At 43.6% G+C, this 17,847-nt stretch overlaps 1 protein-coding gene across 1 annotated transcript in view; it reads left to right on the plus strand.

Moving 5' to 3' along the window:
* The first annotated feature begins 8,235 nt into the window (after window positions 1-8,235).
* CAMK4 (calcium/calmodulin dependent protein kinase IV) overlaps window positions 8,236-17,847 on the plus strand; it is a 186,084-nt gene continuing 176,472 nt past the window's right edge. Inside the window, exon 1 of the mRNA XM_082074306.1 lies at window positions 8,236-8,548. Within this exon, the coding sequence (XP_081930432.1) occupies window positions 8,382-8,548 (167 nt within the window). The 5' untranslated portion in view covers window positions 8,236-8,381. The remainder of the gene's footprint in view (window positions 8,549-17,847) is intronic.

Consider the following 17,847-nt stretch of genomic DNA (forward strand, 5'->3'; position numbering starts at 1 on the left):
ACTACTGTAATTAAATGAGGGGGACAGATTAAAAAAAAATAAGCTAAAAGAGAATTTATACAAAATGAAATGCAGGTGATTTTCAAAAAGGCAAATAAAACTCATCTCTTGTGCTTGGAAATGTACAATTTTATTAGTGCAGCTTGTTTGAATATAAATATGTATCATCTAAAGAAGAAATTACAGTGCTGTGACCTGCAAATACTAAGCTCTGTTCTGCCTTGGAGGGATTCAGATTTTTTTTTTTTCAAGATGTAGCATAAGTTCTATGAAAGTATAATCTCATATGAACTTTGAGTCCTGACTGAATCTCTTAGGTATTTCCAATAAAGTTTTTTATTTAATGAAAACTGCAGAAGTCATCTATGCTGTAAGTGTATTGTCCTGCAAGTCTATTGGTGGGTTTAATGATACTGAGTTCGTGAATAATTCTAAGACCTTGCAGTTCCTCAGAAGCTTAGTGTAAGGTATCCCTGTGTACGCGCTTGAATTACAGCAATTACTCCTGAATTGTAAAAAATACAGTATAAAAGTCTTTCTGTGTATGATTACCAGAGAGCAGATGAGGTGCTCTAAGTCCTCCCTTTACCGAGCAGTAAACAGCTCTTCTCCCAGAGTTAAATTAGCTGCAGTAAATTCTCAAGAATAAAAACTGAATAGTTTTGGAAAGATCCAGAGATAAGATGGGTGAGGAAAGTTTCATTCAGAAGCCCCAGGGTTTTTATAAAAGAACTGTTGAAGAGCTGAGCAGTTAGGTAAGCTTACATGTCTGAGATGACAATGGTGACACAAAGTCAAGAAAGCCTGAAATCAGAACCATATTTAGGTGATACAATATGATTTAGAGATTGTTTTTCTAATCCATCTATCTCCATCTCTATGTGCTTGGGCAGGTTTGTTGGGGTGCAGGGAAAGGGTGTCAGTCGGGGTGCCCCACGTGCCAGTCCCTGCAGCCCCCCGCGGCCAGGCCCAGTCTCATCTGCTGGGCACTGGGCACGGCCACCCTGTCTGCCACAGGCCAGGTCTCTGCTTTCCAGATTGACATGCGCAGCTTCCGTCTGTCCCTGGAGTATTTATGATGCTGTGTATATCAGGCGTAACCACTGTCTTCTCGGGCTGCAGTAGTTATATTACTCCACTTTTTTGGCAACTATTTAACACTGTGCAGGACAACCTCTGCAAGCACCAGAGACTCTTCAGGCTCCAGCATCTGCAGATACATTTACAGGGAGATGGGAAAACGTTATTACTCACAGACCCCTAGGCCCCCAAGCCTCCACTTCCTTCCTCCCCATAGATTCTAACAACCCTGCTGACCCCCATGTGCCATTGTGCTCTATGGCCCCTGGGGACTTACAGCCCCCCTCACACTCCACTGCCCCCAGCCTGTGGTCTTCTCCATCCCCACAGTCCCCACAGCCCCCCTCTTCCCAGGCTCCCATCCCTGGTGGCTCTGCAGCCCAGTGTACCCCTCTCCCCATCCCCAGTGGTACTGTCCCCACAGCCCCATTGTAGGTTGCCCCCCAACCCTTGAAGTCCATTCTACTAATCTTGTAGCCAGTGGCCCTGTCCCCTCATGGGGCTTATCTGCAGAAAAATATCCAGGGCCTTGTGGATCTGGAGGATAAAAGGACTTTTTAGAAAAAAACAAAACAAAACAATACAAAACAAAACAAAAAAGACGTAGAAATTCAGTCCAGAGGGAAGTAAAATTAAGGAATTATTCTCTGAAGTACTCAAGAGCCTGTATTTTGACTTCTCTGGATTTTCTGAATAAACTTTTCCCCATTACTTCTGTCTCATGTGGGATCTATCAACAGAAGCATCAGGTCTGCCACTTGATCACCCTCATGAACACTGAAGGTGCAGTCTAATCCTGGACCAAAACATGTAGCTAAATAGTTAACCTTTACTTTTAAATTGGATGATGATGTAATATCTGTTTTGTTTTTTTGGTTTTTTTTTTGGTTTTTTGTTTTTTTTGTTTTTTTCTGCAGAGTTTGATCTTTTTTAGAAACCTTTACCTAATACATAGCAAGCCTTTATCATGAATATCTGGCAGGGCACTCAAAGTGATTAGATTGCAACTGAGCAAGGCCATATCTGGATGTTTAATCAGAAAGTCATACAAAACAATATCATCAAACCACAGCCATTTCCTTCTCATAAAAACTGCTGTTTTCCAGAACTAGCAGCAATCCAATCAGAAATCAGTGAAGGAAATGACGATAGCCATTTTTCCTCTTTTGTGCCATGTCCTGGGTAAAAGCAGTTTGTGTTTCCCACTATTTCAGTGGCACTCGAGTCACAAGAAATTCAATCACAAGTACACTACAGCTAGAGCCCTGTCAACTTGTAGCCACTCAAATAAGAGGCAAATCAGTGAAACTGGAAGATCTTTTCCATACTGGACAGAAATAGTGTGAACTGATGGTTCATCAGAATGCAGTGGGGTTTTATTTATTTTGTTTGGGATGAGGGGAGGTTTTAAAAGAATACAATGGGCAAAGCAAGAATTATTAGCTACCCTAGCTAGAAAACTAGATACCTTATGGATAGCTGTAGGGATGAACATCGAATTCTAGCTCTGACATAATAAGCCATGGCTATTAACTTCTCTGCTAATGGACCAGTTACTGAACCCACGTTACTGCTAGATAAGAGGCTGAGGTGCTGGCAGTGAAGAATTCACTTTACAACCGCACTCAGAAATCTTGCACTACAGAATCTGTACATAGTTATACAGGAAAATCAAGCAAATAGCTTAGACTGCTTCTCCCTGCTGGAAAATGTAACACAGAAGTATCTGCTGAATTTTTAGCTGGCTCTTATTCACAGTCAGCAAGAGGAGGCATACAACCTCTGAGTAACTTTAAAAATGAGGTGAGTGGCAGCTGTTTCCGTTCACATGATGACTTAATATTTACCCTGATGTCGGACAAAATATAAATTGCAGGAATTAGTAAAAATTAAGCTGTTTAAAATGTGGTTTCCTAGTTCTTCAATTCATTGCACATCTACTCAAGCTGCTAATGCTCTCACCCCTAAACCTCTCTCTAAACCTCTCTCCAAAATGACTGATTTACTTCTGAATTGAGGTTGGACTTCAGCCTACCTTCTGAAAGTAAGTTTGCTTCACACAAATTACTGCTTTCTCCGAAATGGCTAACTTTGCCTCCTTTGCACAGTGTTTATATAATTTCCCGTATGCAGGTATCTTTTTTCCAAATACCAAAACAATTATGAAATTGACTTTTCCATCTTGAAAGAGAAAATAACAATGTTGTAAACTTTTTTTTATTTTAAGAATGCTTGACCATGACTAGGACTCTCCAGGTCTGTTTTCATAATGTGTTCTGTTTTTTCAACTTTCTGGATGGCTGGCATCATCTTAACCCTGGCAGAAAGTTCATATTCCTACATGTACATTTTAGAGTTCACCTTCTGATTTTTTTTGTTTGTTTGTTTTGTTTGTTTATTATTATTATTATTGTTATTATTATTATTAATAATAATAATAATATTAATATTATTATTGTTATTATTATTATTATTAAAGGTGTGGGGTACGGAGAGGTTTCTTCTTCCACTACCCTGTGATGTAATGAGTTCAAACTGCATAACAGCATGCTGGGTGGGGAAAACAAAACCAAAAAACAACCAGCCCAAACTTCCTGCATCAGAAACAAGGAAGCATTTTATTGTAGACAAATTTCTTGAGCTGCTAAACATGGCAGAGAAACTTCAGCTGCATCTTGTTTTAGCAAAGATTAACTGCAGAAGCAGTTAAGTGGGTTTCACTCAGGAATAGCTATGTGTAACTTCTGTGGGTCCTCTCAGGCTGCTTTTGGTTTGTGAAGCCTACCCTCAAGAGGTTGGTTTATTTGGATTTAATGACTCATGTAGCGTTGTGGATCAGCTTTATTTTCTTTAGTGAACCAAAGAATGCTGTTCGATCTCGCAAATTGAAAGGGAATGCTTCAAGAATCCTTCTGAATTCTAGAAATCAAAGGATTGATTGAAACTCTTAAAGAGGGACAAGAAAGATAAGTGCCATGACTATGTTGCAAAGATAACTGTTTTGTGTGTCCTCCTGCAATGACTATAAAATGATCCTATTGATAACTGAAGCCCACATAATGCAGTTCAGGGATGGCTGAATCACATTGTTTTCTAACAGTTCATCTTCAGGCAATCACTTTTTTTATCACCACTTACATGTTTGCTTTTCCTAGACACTGGAAAAAAATGGTCTTGACTTCCAAACATGTGTAGGGGTTGAGGTAAAAGAGCTTGTTGCTATTGTCCTTCTCCCCTTCCACCACTCTGCAAAGGATCTCTCTGTTTCTCTCTTTTGTTTTCTTGCATAAACACATTTCCTCTCTGTCACTACTCTTCTGCTGGCCTCTGCCTGCACTGTGTTCATTCTTACCTGATTTAATCTTTTCATGTAGACAGCTGATGAAAGAGTATGTCTTTATCCAGCAGCTCTATAAATCTTTAAGTAGACTTATATTTACATATAAAACAGCATGAAAGATAACAAATTAAGAGACTGTGATGAACTTGTTCAAAACAAGTCATAAGGCTTCATCTATATAAATAAAGAAATTAGCAGGTGTTGGCATTTCTAACTGATGGGCATTCAGTGGAAGCTTGCATGGTCATCCAAACGTACTGGAAATTGAGTGCAAGATGAAAGATGTTGTAGAAAATAAAATGTAATGCAAGGCTTTGTATTCAGCGGGGAAAATTAATGATGGGAAAGTGAAGAGAAAGCTTTTGGGATTGCCCTGATGTGAACTTCTTTGAATTCTATTTGGCATGGTTTGAGCAACTTCTGATTCAGAAGATCTAATTTGCATTACACATATTGCAGATAAGCATCAGGTCTAGCACAGATGCAAATGTGTAATCCTCAGTGGATCATCTATCCAAAGACAGAAGCTGTAGTATCTACAAAATATTTTGAGATACATGTTCCTTATTGAGGACAGTATCTGACAGTTTGCTTCTTATAGATGACAGTACCTTTTCTATAATAGGTGTGGACATCTTGTACGTTCAACAAGAAGCTGTGTTTTTGTTGTTGTTTGTTTGTGTTTTGTTGTTTTGTTTTGTTTTTTTTTTGGTTTTTTTTTTTTTTTTAGAGATAGAAGTACAGGACATGAAAATAGTTTTTATATAGGTATCTTGAAGATATATGATACAGTTTGCCTAGGGAGAAATACTAGCCTAAGCTGGCCAGTGACTAAAATGTTATTCCAGTGACTAAAATGTTACTATTTCAAATAATGCCCACAATCTGTGAACTACTTATTCAAAATTATGAACATAATTTGCTTGTTCTCAAGTTTCTACCCAAAGTCTAGCTGCTCGAACTGTACAAAAATTTCAGAAGTCAAGTTTAAAAGTTTCTTGTCCTGTACCTGTTTTTGAAGTTAGGCCTGGAAAGTGTGGATTGCTTATACCTGAATTCAGTGATGTCTATACAGAAGAAAAAAAGCATCCACACAGGAGGGCAAAATGATTACTAATCCCACCTTCACCAAACACACCAGATTAACTTCTCAATTTGGGTTTAAATTTATGGGTAGCAGGAGAGGGGCAGGAGGCTGGACATCGCTTTTGTGTATTTTTTGTTCATAAAAACTCCTTCTTCTGCAAAAGATGCATGCCTTTTTGACCTGCCTTTTTCCTCTGAGTCTGTAACCTGATTTTGTTGGCAGGAAAATGATATTTGTAGCTCCATAGTAAAAATTTACACATAGTATGTCACAAATACATAAATGAAGTTTTATCAGTAGTTTAGTTTCATGTCCAAAAATGACAGTGAAAATCTTCACATTGTTAACATAGATCTGATATAAGTGGAACAGTGCATATTTGAAATGCTGCCTTTTGTATCCTGGAGACTGAGATAAGCATTCATGTACTGGTTACATGCAGCATGTAACCTAAATACTTTGTTTAATTCCATTTATACATATTTGGATATTGTTATTTTAATTTTGTAAGGAAGTGGACATCTTGGAGAATAAGGTCCAGCCAGTTTTCAAGTTCTGGATTGTCAGTATGGTGTGATTCAGCTCACACTGAGACAGAGTTTTAAGGAAAGTAAGCCTTTCACATAGGTACAAAAAGAATCCCCAGATGCTATGTCTTTTAGCAAGGAGCACATAAAGGCTCAGGGAGAGCATACCTTGATCATCTGAGCCGTGAATCTGATACTTAGGTACTTAGATAAACATAATCGTACTAAAATAATTTTTACAAAAACCCAACTGCAATGGAAATACATGTGCTTTTGGGTTACAGAACATGTTAGGTATTTGAATAAACAAAAATATAATGTGGAAAACCAGTCTTCTAAGTGTGCTGATTGGCCATTTTGTGTGTGTGTGTGTGATTTTTATCATCAGTGACCATTTTTTCTCCCAGGAGATGCTGTCAGAAAATGTCATAAGAAAACAGGAAAAAATGTCACCTAGCAACCAAAGCTTTATGAAGAAAAGTTCCGCACTGACCAGCAGAGACAGAGCGAGCTGGGGAGTTGGAAAAAGGCATGAGTAACAGTGAAAAGGTTGCTTGTCTGCTGCTCTGGCGCTGATCTCAGCCTTGCTATGGTAGGTGCTCTGGCCACAGAGTTGGTCTCAAAGAAGTGTGGAGTTTCTGTGAAACTGCTATGCATAGAACTTGGTTTGCAAAGTATGACTTCAGTCTCCTTTTTCCTTACTTTCAAATATGGATTTGAAAATTATAAAATCTCAAATAATGATGTGATCTACTTTGCAATTTTATGATGGCAAAAAGTAAACTTGAGAGGAAAGGGCATTATCTATTTTATCTGTCTCTTTTATCCTTTCCTACCATTAACAAAGACCAGATTAGAACATATTTCTTCCATTTATCTGGTTATGCAGAGAGGAGTATTTATTTTTTAAGGTCTTTGAGAAAATAAGAGATTCAAAGTTAAGATTACTTGCCCCCTCCAGGTACTGTAAGGAAGATAGGGAAGAGTAAGAGACAGAGTAGTTTATGGGGGGGAAACAAAACATATGGGAAACAATTAATACACTTAATACAACCTTCAACAGGATACTGTGCTTTATCAGAGCAAGGAATACAACATTTAAAAACAGGCAAGTGGATCGTGGTTGAAAATTAGAGGAAAACACTTCTGTCCCTTGTGCTGCACAGGCTTACACATGGTCCATTTTACTGCCTGCCTGTGTGTGCGTGACAGTATGAGTGGGTGTAATAGCATGGAGAGGATGTGAGTAGGATTGATCTGGCATACTATGCATGCAAGGCACACATGACTGCTGCTGTTTTACTTTACCACTACACGGACAGAAACTGCCCTTATATAGACACTTCTGGCTAAGGTTTTTACACCCAGGGATAAATATACTTTATTATAATTGGATGCATTTCATTACCTGCAGATTTCATAACCTGTTAAGAGTGACATTAAAGCATGGCAATTTCTTTACAGCAGTCATGTTTGAGCACTTGTCAGCCTCTTTCCCACTGCTATTGGTGGTGTTCAGTCTCTGCCTCCACATCCTTCTTCCCAAACGCATAGCAAACGCTGAGAGATAAAATCCTGAACTCCGTGATGCACCCTGATAACCGATCGCAGATCTGGAACTGGCAAAATGGTGCAGCATAATGGGGTGGCGCCCACCTCGCTACGCGCTACACATGCCTCCCGGCCCCACCGCCGGCCGGTACGGCCCGCGCCGCCGGACCCCGGCAAAAACCGCAGCGGTCCCTCCCGATTGGCATGCCATTTCTCCTTCGTGAAGTTGTACCCCCGTGAAGCTCGGTCCCGCCCGTTCATGGGGCGGCGGGCGGCTGCGCTCCCGGTGATCGCTTGTGTTAGCACGCTTTTAGTGAACCCGCAGAGCGCCCGCCGCACAGGGCCAGCCTGGGGGATCAGTCCCGGCCGGCGGGGATCGCCCACGCGGCACTCGGCTGCACTCGGCTCGGCGGGGCTGGGGGCCCGGGAACGGCTCGACCCCCGCGCGCAGCAGCTCCCTGCTCCTCGTCGCCCGCCCGCCGTGCCCAGCCCACCCCGCTGCGCTCCGCCCCGCCCCGCCGGCCGCTCTGGGCCCGCCCAGGCGTGAGGCTCCCCCACCGCCCCTCCGGGCTGGGGGGAGCCGCAGCCGCCGCCGCCGCTCCAGCTCGGCCCGGGCCGACGCGGCGCGGGAGGTGGGAAGGAGGAGGGGAGAGAGAGAGAGAGGGAGGGAAGGGAGGAAGAAAGGAGAGAGGGAGGAAGGGAGGGGAGCTGAGCTGCCGCCGCCACCAGCCACTCTGTCGCTTTGCTTTCTGCAGCTGGTGCCGAGGAGGGGGCAGCCGCCGGCAGGCGTCCCAGCATGCTGAAAGTCACCATGCCCTCCTCCTCCTCTTCCTCCTCATCCTCGTCCTCCTCCGGCTCCTCGGCTGCCGGTCGCCCCGGCTCCGCTACGTCCGATTACTGGATCGACGGTTCCAACAAGGACACCCTGGCCCACTACTTCGAGCTGGAGTCCGAGCTGGGACGGTGAGGCGGCGCGGGACGGGGCGGCCGCGGGGCGCGGGTGCAGCCACCGCGGTGCCAGGGCTGGCGGGGCTGGATCTGCCCTCCCACCAGCACTGCGTCGCTGTGGCGAGGGCGTCAAAACTTTGGTTTGCGCGAACGGCATTGGGAGAGCATGTAGGCTTTCGAAGGAAAATGACACCTCCCGAGAGGCAGGCTGTGCAGATCCCCGAAAGAAACGAGTGATTTTCAGGAGAGGGCATCAGTCCGTCTCGGTAAATGCTGGTCCATATGAGCAGCTTTACCTCAGTCAGATTACCTGTATATTTGCAAACTCTAGACTTAATACTGTATCTATCAGCTGAATGGGAGGCTTCACTTCAAGAGCGCTAAAATGCCAGCTTATTCGCAGCATCACTTCATATGAGATCTTTTATTGTTATGGCCATTATCAGCACCTTCAGACCTTGCGCTGACAAAACTCCCTCCTGAGACAGGAGTCCGTGAATAGGCCTCTGTAAGCAGAGTCTTTTCATTGAAATGCAGTGCAGATGAGTGACCTGGTATATGTTCATTCATGAATTCTGCCATAGTGCCCTGATGCTTCTGCCTGTCAACTTGAAGGTCCCAAGTGTTCAGTTTTTTTTTTTCCAAAACTGAAGTCCAGTGTAAAATGCTGTTGCCTATATCTAATGTGTGATTTTTATTCTCTAAATACGTTTGGTGGTTTATGTCAAATAATGTGTTTCAAAAAGGTTTTATTTTCCACTTTTTTTTTAAGGGTATACATTAGATAACTTAAATCTCTACATCAGGAGATAAAATAGCAATTGCTAACTTTGACAGTGACAGTGTATTCAAATCCTGGATGACTGTGGGAAATTTGCAGGTAATAACATGGTTGCCTTGATACAGTATTTTTTGCAAAAAGGACATGCAGTGGAAGTTACTGCTACAAAGCATACCTGTGCTTGCTATACTGTAACTGATAGGGGCAGGAAAGGCTGTAGAAATACAATACAGTATCATCCTTGGTGTAATGGGTAGGTTTTAAGCATCTGCTGCTACCTTTTTGCCACTACCGCTACTCAGGCTAGCCAGTTTTAAATAGGCATAGGTTTATGTATGCTTACCACATATATACTTCACTGTACACCTATGCAGAAACATAAAAATGTAAAGCAGGAGATATGGCTGTGTCAGTTTTGTGTCCCAGATTGGCAAAGAAGAGTGTGTACTGCTGAATAACAGCAGTCAATACCAACTCTGTCACCTGGATTAATACTGTTACATGTGGTCTATCTAGGATCCTTTCAGTGTGTGTGCTAGTGACTGTGGGCTTTGTTTAAGAATAGTCTGTGTTGGTGGTACAACGGGGCTTTATTGTGAATCCTGGGAAGGGATTTTAAAATGGGAACTCTCCTGTTTGAGGAAGGAAAATATAATGAAAGCTGAGGTGCAGTGGGTTTTTCTACCTTGCAAGATGACACAGTAGATGCTGAAACCCTAACAAAAGGTTTGAATAAGGAAGATAACCACACCCAGCTAGTGTAGGGATGTGAGCATTAAGCCTGCTCCGCTGTTGGATAGAAGTAGTGTCCTGATTTTGGCTACGATAGAGTTAATTTTCTTCCTAGTAGCTGGTATAGTGCTGTGTTTTGGATTAAGTATGAAAAAGATGTTGATAATGCACTGATGTTTTGGTTGTTGCTTGGCAATGATTGTATCAAGTCAAGGAAGGCTGCAGGTGCACAGGAAGCTGGGAGAGGGCACGGCTAGGATAGCTGACCGAAACTGACTAAAGGGATATTCGATGCCATATTGCATCATGCTTAGTATATATTTTGGGGGAAGAAGAAGGAAGGGGTGGGTGTTCTGAGTGATGGCATTTGTTCTCCCAGGTAGCCATTATGTATGATGGAGCCTGGCTTTCCTGGAGATGGCTGAACACCTGCCTGCTGATGGGAGGTAGTGAACAAATCCCTTGTTTTGCTTTACTTGCATGCGTGGCTTTTGTTTTACTTATTAAACTGTCTTTATCTCAACTCACGAGTTTTCTCAGTTTTACTTTTCTGATTGTCTCTCCCAACCCACTGTGGGCAGGTGAACAGCTGTCTGGGGCTTAATTGCTGGCTGGGGTTAAACCATGACAGTCCTTTTTGGTGCCTGATGTTGCATGACAAAAAAGACTGTCATGGTTTAATGCCAGCTGGTAACAAGGACCATGCAGCCACTCGCTTACTCCACTTTCCCAAGTGGGATGGAGGAGAGACTCAAAAGCGGAAAAAAACTTATGGGTTGGGATAAGAACAGTTTACTAGGACAGCAAAGAAAGAGAAAATAGTAACAACAATAGAATATACAAAGCAAGTGATACACAAAGCAATTGCTCACCACTCGCAATGCAATAGGCTGTCCATTCCTGAGCAGCTGTGTTTCCTCCCCAGCTGCTCCAGTTTATATACTGAGCATGATGTTATATGGTAAGGAGTACTCCTTTGTCCTGGCTTTGCTCCTTCCCAGGTTCTTGTGCAACTGGTAGAGCACTGAAAGCTGAAAGTCCTTGACTACCAAGCAAAACCCAAAACATCAGTGTATTGTCAACTTTCCTCTCATATTAAATCAAAACCACAACACTATACCAGCTACTAGAAATAAAATTAACTATCCCAGCCAAAACTAGGACATGTAGAGAGATAGGAGAAACCTCATTTTCACAAGCCCCAGTCCTCATGGGGGACTTCAAACACCCCAGTATCTGTTGGAGGGGCAACGCAGCTGGGCAGAAGCAATCCAGGAGGTTCCTGGAATGTGTTGATAACTTTCTTCTCCAAGTGATAGAGGAGCCAATGAGGACAGGTGCTATGCTGGACCTTATTCTTACCAACAAGGGGCTGGTGGGGAATGTGAAGCTCAAGGGCACCCTTGGCTTCATTGACCATGAAATGGTGGAGTTCAGCATCCTTAGGGCAGTGAGTAGGGTGCACAGCAAGCTCATTACCCTGGACTACTAGAGAGTGGACCTTGGCCTCTTTGGGGATCTGCTTGGTAGAGCACTGAAAGGGAGACCTGGGGAACTACAGGCCAGTCAGTATCATCTCTATGCCTGGCAAGATCATGGAGCAGAGCCTCCTGGAAACTATGCCAAGGCACATGGAAAATAAGGAGGTGATTTGTGACAGCAAGCATGCTTCCCTAAGGGCAAATTGTGCCTGACAAATTTTTTGGCCTTCTGTGGTGGAGTTACAGTGGCTAAGAAAAGAGCAACTGATGTCATCTACTACATTAGACACAGTCCCACACAACATCCTTGTCTCTAAGTTGGAGAGACATGGACTTGATGGATGAGGAACTGGCTGGATGGTGTCACTCAAAAGGTTGCTGTCTATGGCTCAATGTCCGGGTGGAGACCAGTGGCAAGTGGTGTTTCTCAGGGGTTGGCATAGGGACCGGTGCCATTTATCATCTTTGTCAGTGACATGAACAGTGGGATTGAGTGCACCCTCAGTAAGTTTGCTGATGACACCAAGCGGTGTGGTGTGGTGTGGTCCGGTGCAGTGTGGTGTGGTGTGGTCAACATGCTGGAGAGAAGGGATGCCATCCAGAGGAACCTTGACAGGCTTGTGAGGTGGGTCTGTGCAAACCTCATGAAGTTCAAGAAGGCCAAGTGCAAGGTCTTGCACAGGGGTCAAGGCAATCCTAAGCATAAATACAGGCTCACCAGAGAATGGAGTGAGGGCAGCCCTGAGGAGAACTTGGAGGTGCTGACTGATGAGTAGCTCAACGTGAGCTGGCAATTTGCGCCTGCAGCCCAGAAAACCAACCGTATGCTGGGCTGCATCAAAAGAAGTGTGACCAGCAGGTTGAGGGAGGTGATTCTTCCCTCTACTCCACTTATGAGAACTCACCTGGAGCACTGCTTTCAGCTCGTGGGTCCGCAACAGAAGAAAGACATAGACTTGTTGGAGGTCAGCCACAAAGATGATCAGAGGGCTGAAGCACCTGTCCAATGAAGAAGACTGAAAGAGTCAGGGTTTTTCAGCCTGGGGAAGAGAAGGCTCTGGGGAGACCTTAGAGCAGCCTTCGAGTATGTAAAGGGGGCCTACAAGAAAGCTGGAGATGGACTTTTTACAAGGGCCTGTAGAGACAGGACAGGGGGTAATGGATTTAAACTGAAAGGCAGTAGATTCAGATTAGATATAAGGAAGAAATTCTTCACCATGAGGGTGGTGAGACACTGGAACAGGCTGCCCAGGGAAGCTGTGGATGCCCCATCCCTGGAAGTGTTCAAGGTCATGCTGGATGGGGCTTTGAGCAACCTGGTCTAGTGGAAGGTGTTTGTGCCCATGGCAGGGGGGTTGGAACTAGATGATCTTTAAGGTCCCTTCCAACCCAAAGTGTTCTGTGATTCTATGATGAAATTTAGTTTAAATAAATAAAATGGGGGTGGAGGAGAAACCATTTGGTTGTTTTATTAGTAAGGTTAAGAGAGAGAGCTCTGGAGACACTTATGACGTAGATAGAACACCTGGTTAGAGGTGCTTATTTCCTTTTTTCTTTGATGCATGCTCTGCAGGGCATCTGACAGAGCTAGCAAGTAAAAAATGAAGCACAGGAGGTAACGCTGTTGCAGCACAGTGTGTACCTAAGTGATGGAACCCCAGGCCACTGGATGTTATGTATGCTAAAAACTTACACGGGTTTAACAGACACCTAGGCAAGTTTACATTCTAGAAATCCTTTAAGACTGATTAAACATGAAGATACTATTGAACTACAAGTTGTTGAGTGTTATGAGAATACTCTTTGACAGTATTGATATAGATTTGCTCTATTCTTATATTCTTCCTGAGGCATCTGTATTTGGCCAGTGTTAAAACCAGTATTCTGCACTAGATAGGCTGTTATTCTGAGTCAGGACTATTGTTTTCATGGTTTATTGGATCCTGGGTAGTTCACCGTATTTTTAGTCCATTTCTGCCAAGAGGATTTTGTCTGTGCCACTTAACAGTACTTCAAAATAATGTAAAGATGAAATTTTGGTATTTGTTTTATAAAGAATACCTGTTCCTTCACTAAAGTTTGCAACATTGGTCAGTTGTGGCCATCGGAATTGTTTTCTGCGTATATTTCATCTAAAGGCTTTTTTTCCACACTCCCTTGGAAAAAAAGTTAATAATTTTAGATGTTAAACTTGTCTGTTCCTTAAGGACTAAAACCTTTTCTTGGCATTATGTAATCCATGCTCTATCTTTCTATAGAGTCTTGGAATTCAGGATTAGTATAAAAATGCTATTTAAGTGAAGAGGAAATTAGTAACTTTTTTTTTTTTTTATATATTCAGCAATATTATGGAAAAGGAATTTCTCTTTGTTGTGATTTTCTTTATGATATTTTACTGAGCATGCACTCCCTTGCTTAACTGTGCCAAACTACATAACTATTTGAGTTTAAACTGTCTAATATTATTGTAGGTGTATTGCAGATCTATTAAATTGTCAAGGGCAGCTGGAAGTTATTTCCAACAAAATCCTTAGGGCTTTCTTTCATTTTAAAGATTAAATAAAATAATAATAATTTTAAAAACCCAGAAAAGTAACAGATTTTTCTTTGGTAAGAATGATAAATCAGGAACTTCCAAGGTTACCTTGTCCTTCATGGGCAGTCTTTCAATTGTGTGATCCTTGCTGAGGTCCTGAAACTTAAAGGCACTCAGTATTTGCAACTTATGGAATCACAGAATCTCAGAATGTTAGGGATTGGAAGGGACCTCGAAGGATCATCTAGTGCAATCCGCCCACTGGAGCAGGAACACCTAGATGAGGTTACACAGGAATGTGTCCAGGCAGGTTTTGAATATCTCCAGAGAAGGAGACTCGACAACCCCTCTGGGCAGCCTGTTCCAGTGCTCTGTCACCCTCACTGTGAAGAAGTTTCTTCTCACATTTAAGTGGAATCTCCTGTGTTCCAGTTTGTACCCATTGCCCCTTGTCTTACCATTGGTTGTAACTGAGAAGAGCCTGGCTCCATCCTGTGACACTCACCCTTTACATATTTATAAACATTAATGAGGTCACCCCTCAGTCTCCTCTTCTCCAAGCTAAAGAGACCCAGTTCCCTGGCCTTTCCTCATAAGGGAGACGCTTCATTCCCTTAATCATCTTTGTGGCTCTGCACTGGACTCTGGCCCAGAACTGAACACAGTATTCCAGATGTGGTCTCACCAGGCCAGAGTAGAGGGGAAGGAGAACCTCTCTCCACCTACTAACCACCCCCCTTCTAATATACCCTGGGATGACATTGGCTTTCCTGGCCACAAGGGCACAGTGCTGGCTGGTGGTCATCCTGCTGTCCACCAGGACCCCCAGGTCCCTTTCCCCTACACTGCTCTCTAACAGGTCGTTCCCCAACTTATACTGGAACCTGGGGTTGTTCCTGCCCAGATGCAAGACTCTACACTTGCCCTTGTTATATTTCATTAAATTTTTCCCTACCCAACTCTCCAGCCTGTAAACTTACCTATCAGCAAGTTTGCTGATGACACGAAGCTGGGAGGAGTGGCTGATATGCCAGAAGGCTGTGCCACCATCCAGCGAGACCTGGACAGGATGACCATGAGCCAGCACAGTGCCCTTGGGGCCAGGAAGGCCAATGGCATCCTGGAGTGTATTAGAAGGGGGGTGGTTAGTAGGTCCAGAGAGGTTCTCCTTCCCCTCTACTCTGTCCTGGTGAGACCGCATCTGGAATATTGTGTCCAGTTCTGGGCCCCTCAGTTCAAGAAGGACAGGGAACTGCTGGAGAGAGTCCAGTGCAGGGCAACGAAGATGATGAAGGGAGTGGAGCATCTCCCTTTTGAGGAAAGGCTGAGGGAGCTGGGTCTCTCTAGCTTGGAGAAGAGGACACTGAGGGGTGACGTCATTAATGTTTACAGATATATAAAGGGTGAGTGTCACGAGGATGGAGCCAGGCTCTTCTCAGTGACAACCAATGATAGGACAAGGGGTAATGGGTACAAACTGGAACACAGGAGGTTCCACTTAAATTTGAGAAGAAACTTCTTCTCAGTGAGGGTGACAGAACACTGGAACAGGCTGTCCAGGGAGGTTGTGGAGTCTCCTTCTCTGAAGGCATTCAAGACCTGCCTGGACGCCTTCCTGTGTAGCCTCATCTAGATGTTCCTGCTCCGGCAGGGGGATTGGACTAGATGATCTTTTGAGGTCCCTTCCAATCCTTAACATCCTGTGATTCTGTGATTCTGTAATTGATGGTGTGAGCTGAATCATAGGCGGTTTCTGTCCTTGAGGTCTTAGCACAGGGAGAGTTTAAATCCAGTGTGTGGTTTGAACTCAAGATTTCAGTGTGCAGAATGACATCTTACTCTGTCAATCCTGTTTATGAGTGCTGTTATAGTAGCATCTGCTTTTGTAATGGCAGTAGTAGATGAAATCAGGAAGCTCCATAGTATAAGCATAATTTTATAGAAATGAACTGGTTTTGCACTTGATGCTTTGAAATTCAAACTTTTTTTTTTGCATTGAAAGTATGTCAATTATTTTCCATTCCTTCATTAAAAAGGGCCTTTCTTCTGTTCATCTCAAGAGTTGTTTGTTATATAGACTGTTTGCCATGATTATTCTGAAAAATCACTTGCTCATTTTGCTTTGGGGTACATTTAAAGTAGGTCAGTCCCCCCTTTAGTAACACTTTCGTTTAACTTGCTCGTGACCTTTAGTACTGTACCTGAGGATGTGCAAAGAGATGCAGGCGTGCTGCTGACAGCACATGGTACTAGCTGTCTGAATGTGAGCATGGAGTGTTTAGTTGAAGCAGGATGAGTGTTATGTTTGATCAGAAATTGGCTGTGTAGGTCTATCTGTCCTCCGTGTCACATCATGCCACAAACTGCAACTTGTTATCCTCACACCTTCAGGCAAGCAGCAAGCATTTTCATTCCGGCAGTTCCTGCTGATGGAGAAGGTTGTTGAAAAGGTGGGTCTGAGGTCTTGTTTGGGACTGTTATAGGTACATTGGACCTTGCTTTGAGGTAGGAACATAGGAGATACAGAGCACATGGTGGCCTTTTACTGCTGGCCAAGGTGGCAGCTGGATGTGGAGAACAGTCTTCTCCATGCACTGCACCAGCCAGCATAACCCCAGTTGAAGATTTTCACTTGCTTTTCCTCTTGAAGAGGTTCCATCCACCTTGAAGACATTCTGTCCACCAGTTTTCCCCTTGAAAAATGTCATAGAATCATTTTGTTTGGAAAAGACCTTTAAGATCATTGACTCCAACTGTTAACCTAACACTGCCAAGTCCACCTCTAAACCATGTCCCTATGAACCTCACCTACACATCTTTTAAACACCTCCAGGGATGGTGACTCCACTTTCTCGGGCAGCCTGTTCCAATGCCTGACAACCCTTTCTGTGAAGAAGTTTTCCTAATATCCAATCTAAACCTCTCCTGGCACAACTTGAGGCCATTTCTTCTTGTCCTATCACTTGCTACTTGGGAGAAGAGAATGACACCCATCTCTCTATAATCTCCTTTCAGATAGTTGTAGACAGCGATAAGGTCTCCCCTCAGCCTCTTTTTCTCCAGGCTAAACAGCCTCAGTTCCCTCAGCCGCTCCTCGTAAGTCTTGTTCTTTGGACCCTTCACCAGCTTCATTGCACTTCTCTGAACTCTCTCCAGCACCTCAATGTCTTTCTTATAGTGAGTGGCCCAAAACTGAACACAGTGGGTCCTCACCAGCGCCAAGTACACTGGCACAATCACTTCCCTAGTCCTGCTGACCACACTGTTCCTGATACAAGCCAGGATGCTGTTGGCCTCTTTGGCCACCTGGGCATGCTGCTGATTCATATACAGCTGACTGCCAGTCAGCACCTCCAGATCCCTTTCTGCCAGGCAGCTTTCCAGCCACTCTTCCCTGAGCCTGTAGTGCTGCTTGGGGTTGTTGTGACCCAAGTGCAGGACCTGGCACGTACTAAGCATTTGACTGTAGGCTCTTCTGTGGTGAACATGCTCTTTGCTGCTTCCACCGAAGCAGCACTGTTGTGGAGAAAACAATCCAATGCTAAATTGGCCAGAAAGAGGATGTCAGAATTTTGTTAATGTAGATACTGCTCTAGGAGCGGGGAAGTCAGTCCCTATCAAAATGCATGCTCATCTTTGGGGAGTAATAAAGAAAAATTAATACCAAGCAGCAAATGTTTTTTTTCTGGAAGATCTGTAGCTTCTTAACCAAGTGATCTGGATGAAATTTGTCATTTGAGTACCAGGAACCAGAACTTGCAGCCTATAGCCTGGGTTTTGATAA

The sequence above is a fragment of the Streptopelia decaocto genome, assembly GCF_964273445.1.
Source record: "Streptopelia decaocto genome assembly, chromosome: Z".
NCBI lineage: Eukaryota > Metazoa > Chordata > Aves > Columbiformes > Columbidae > Streptopelia > Streptopelia decaocto.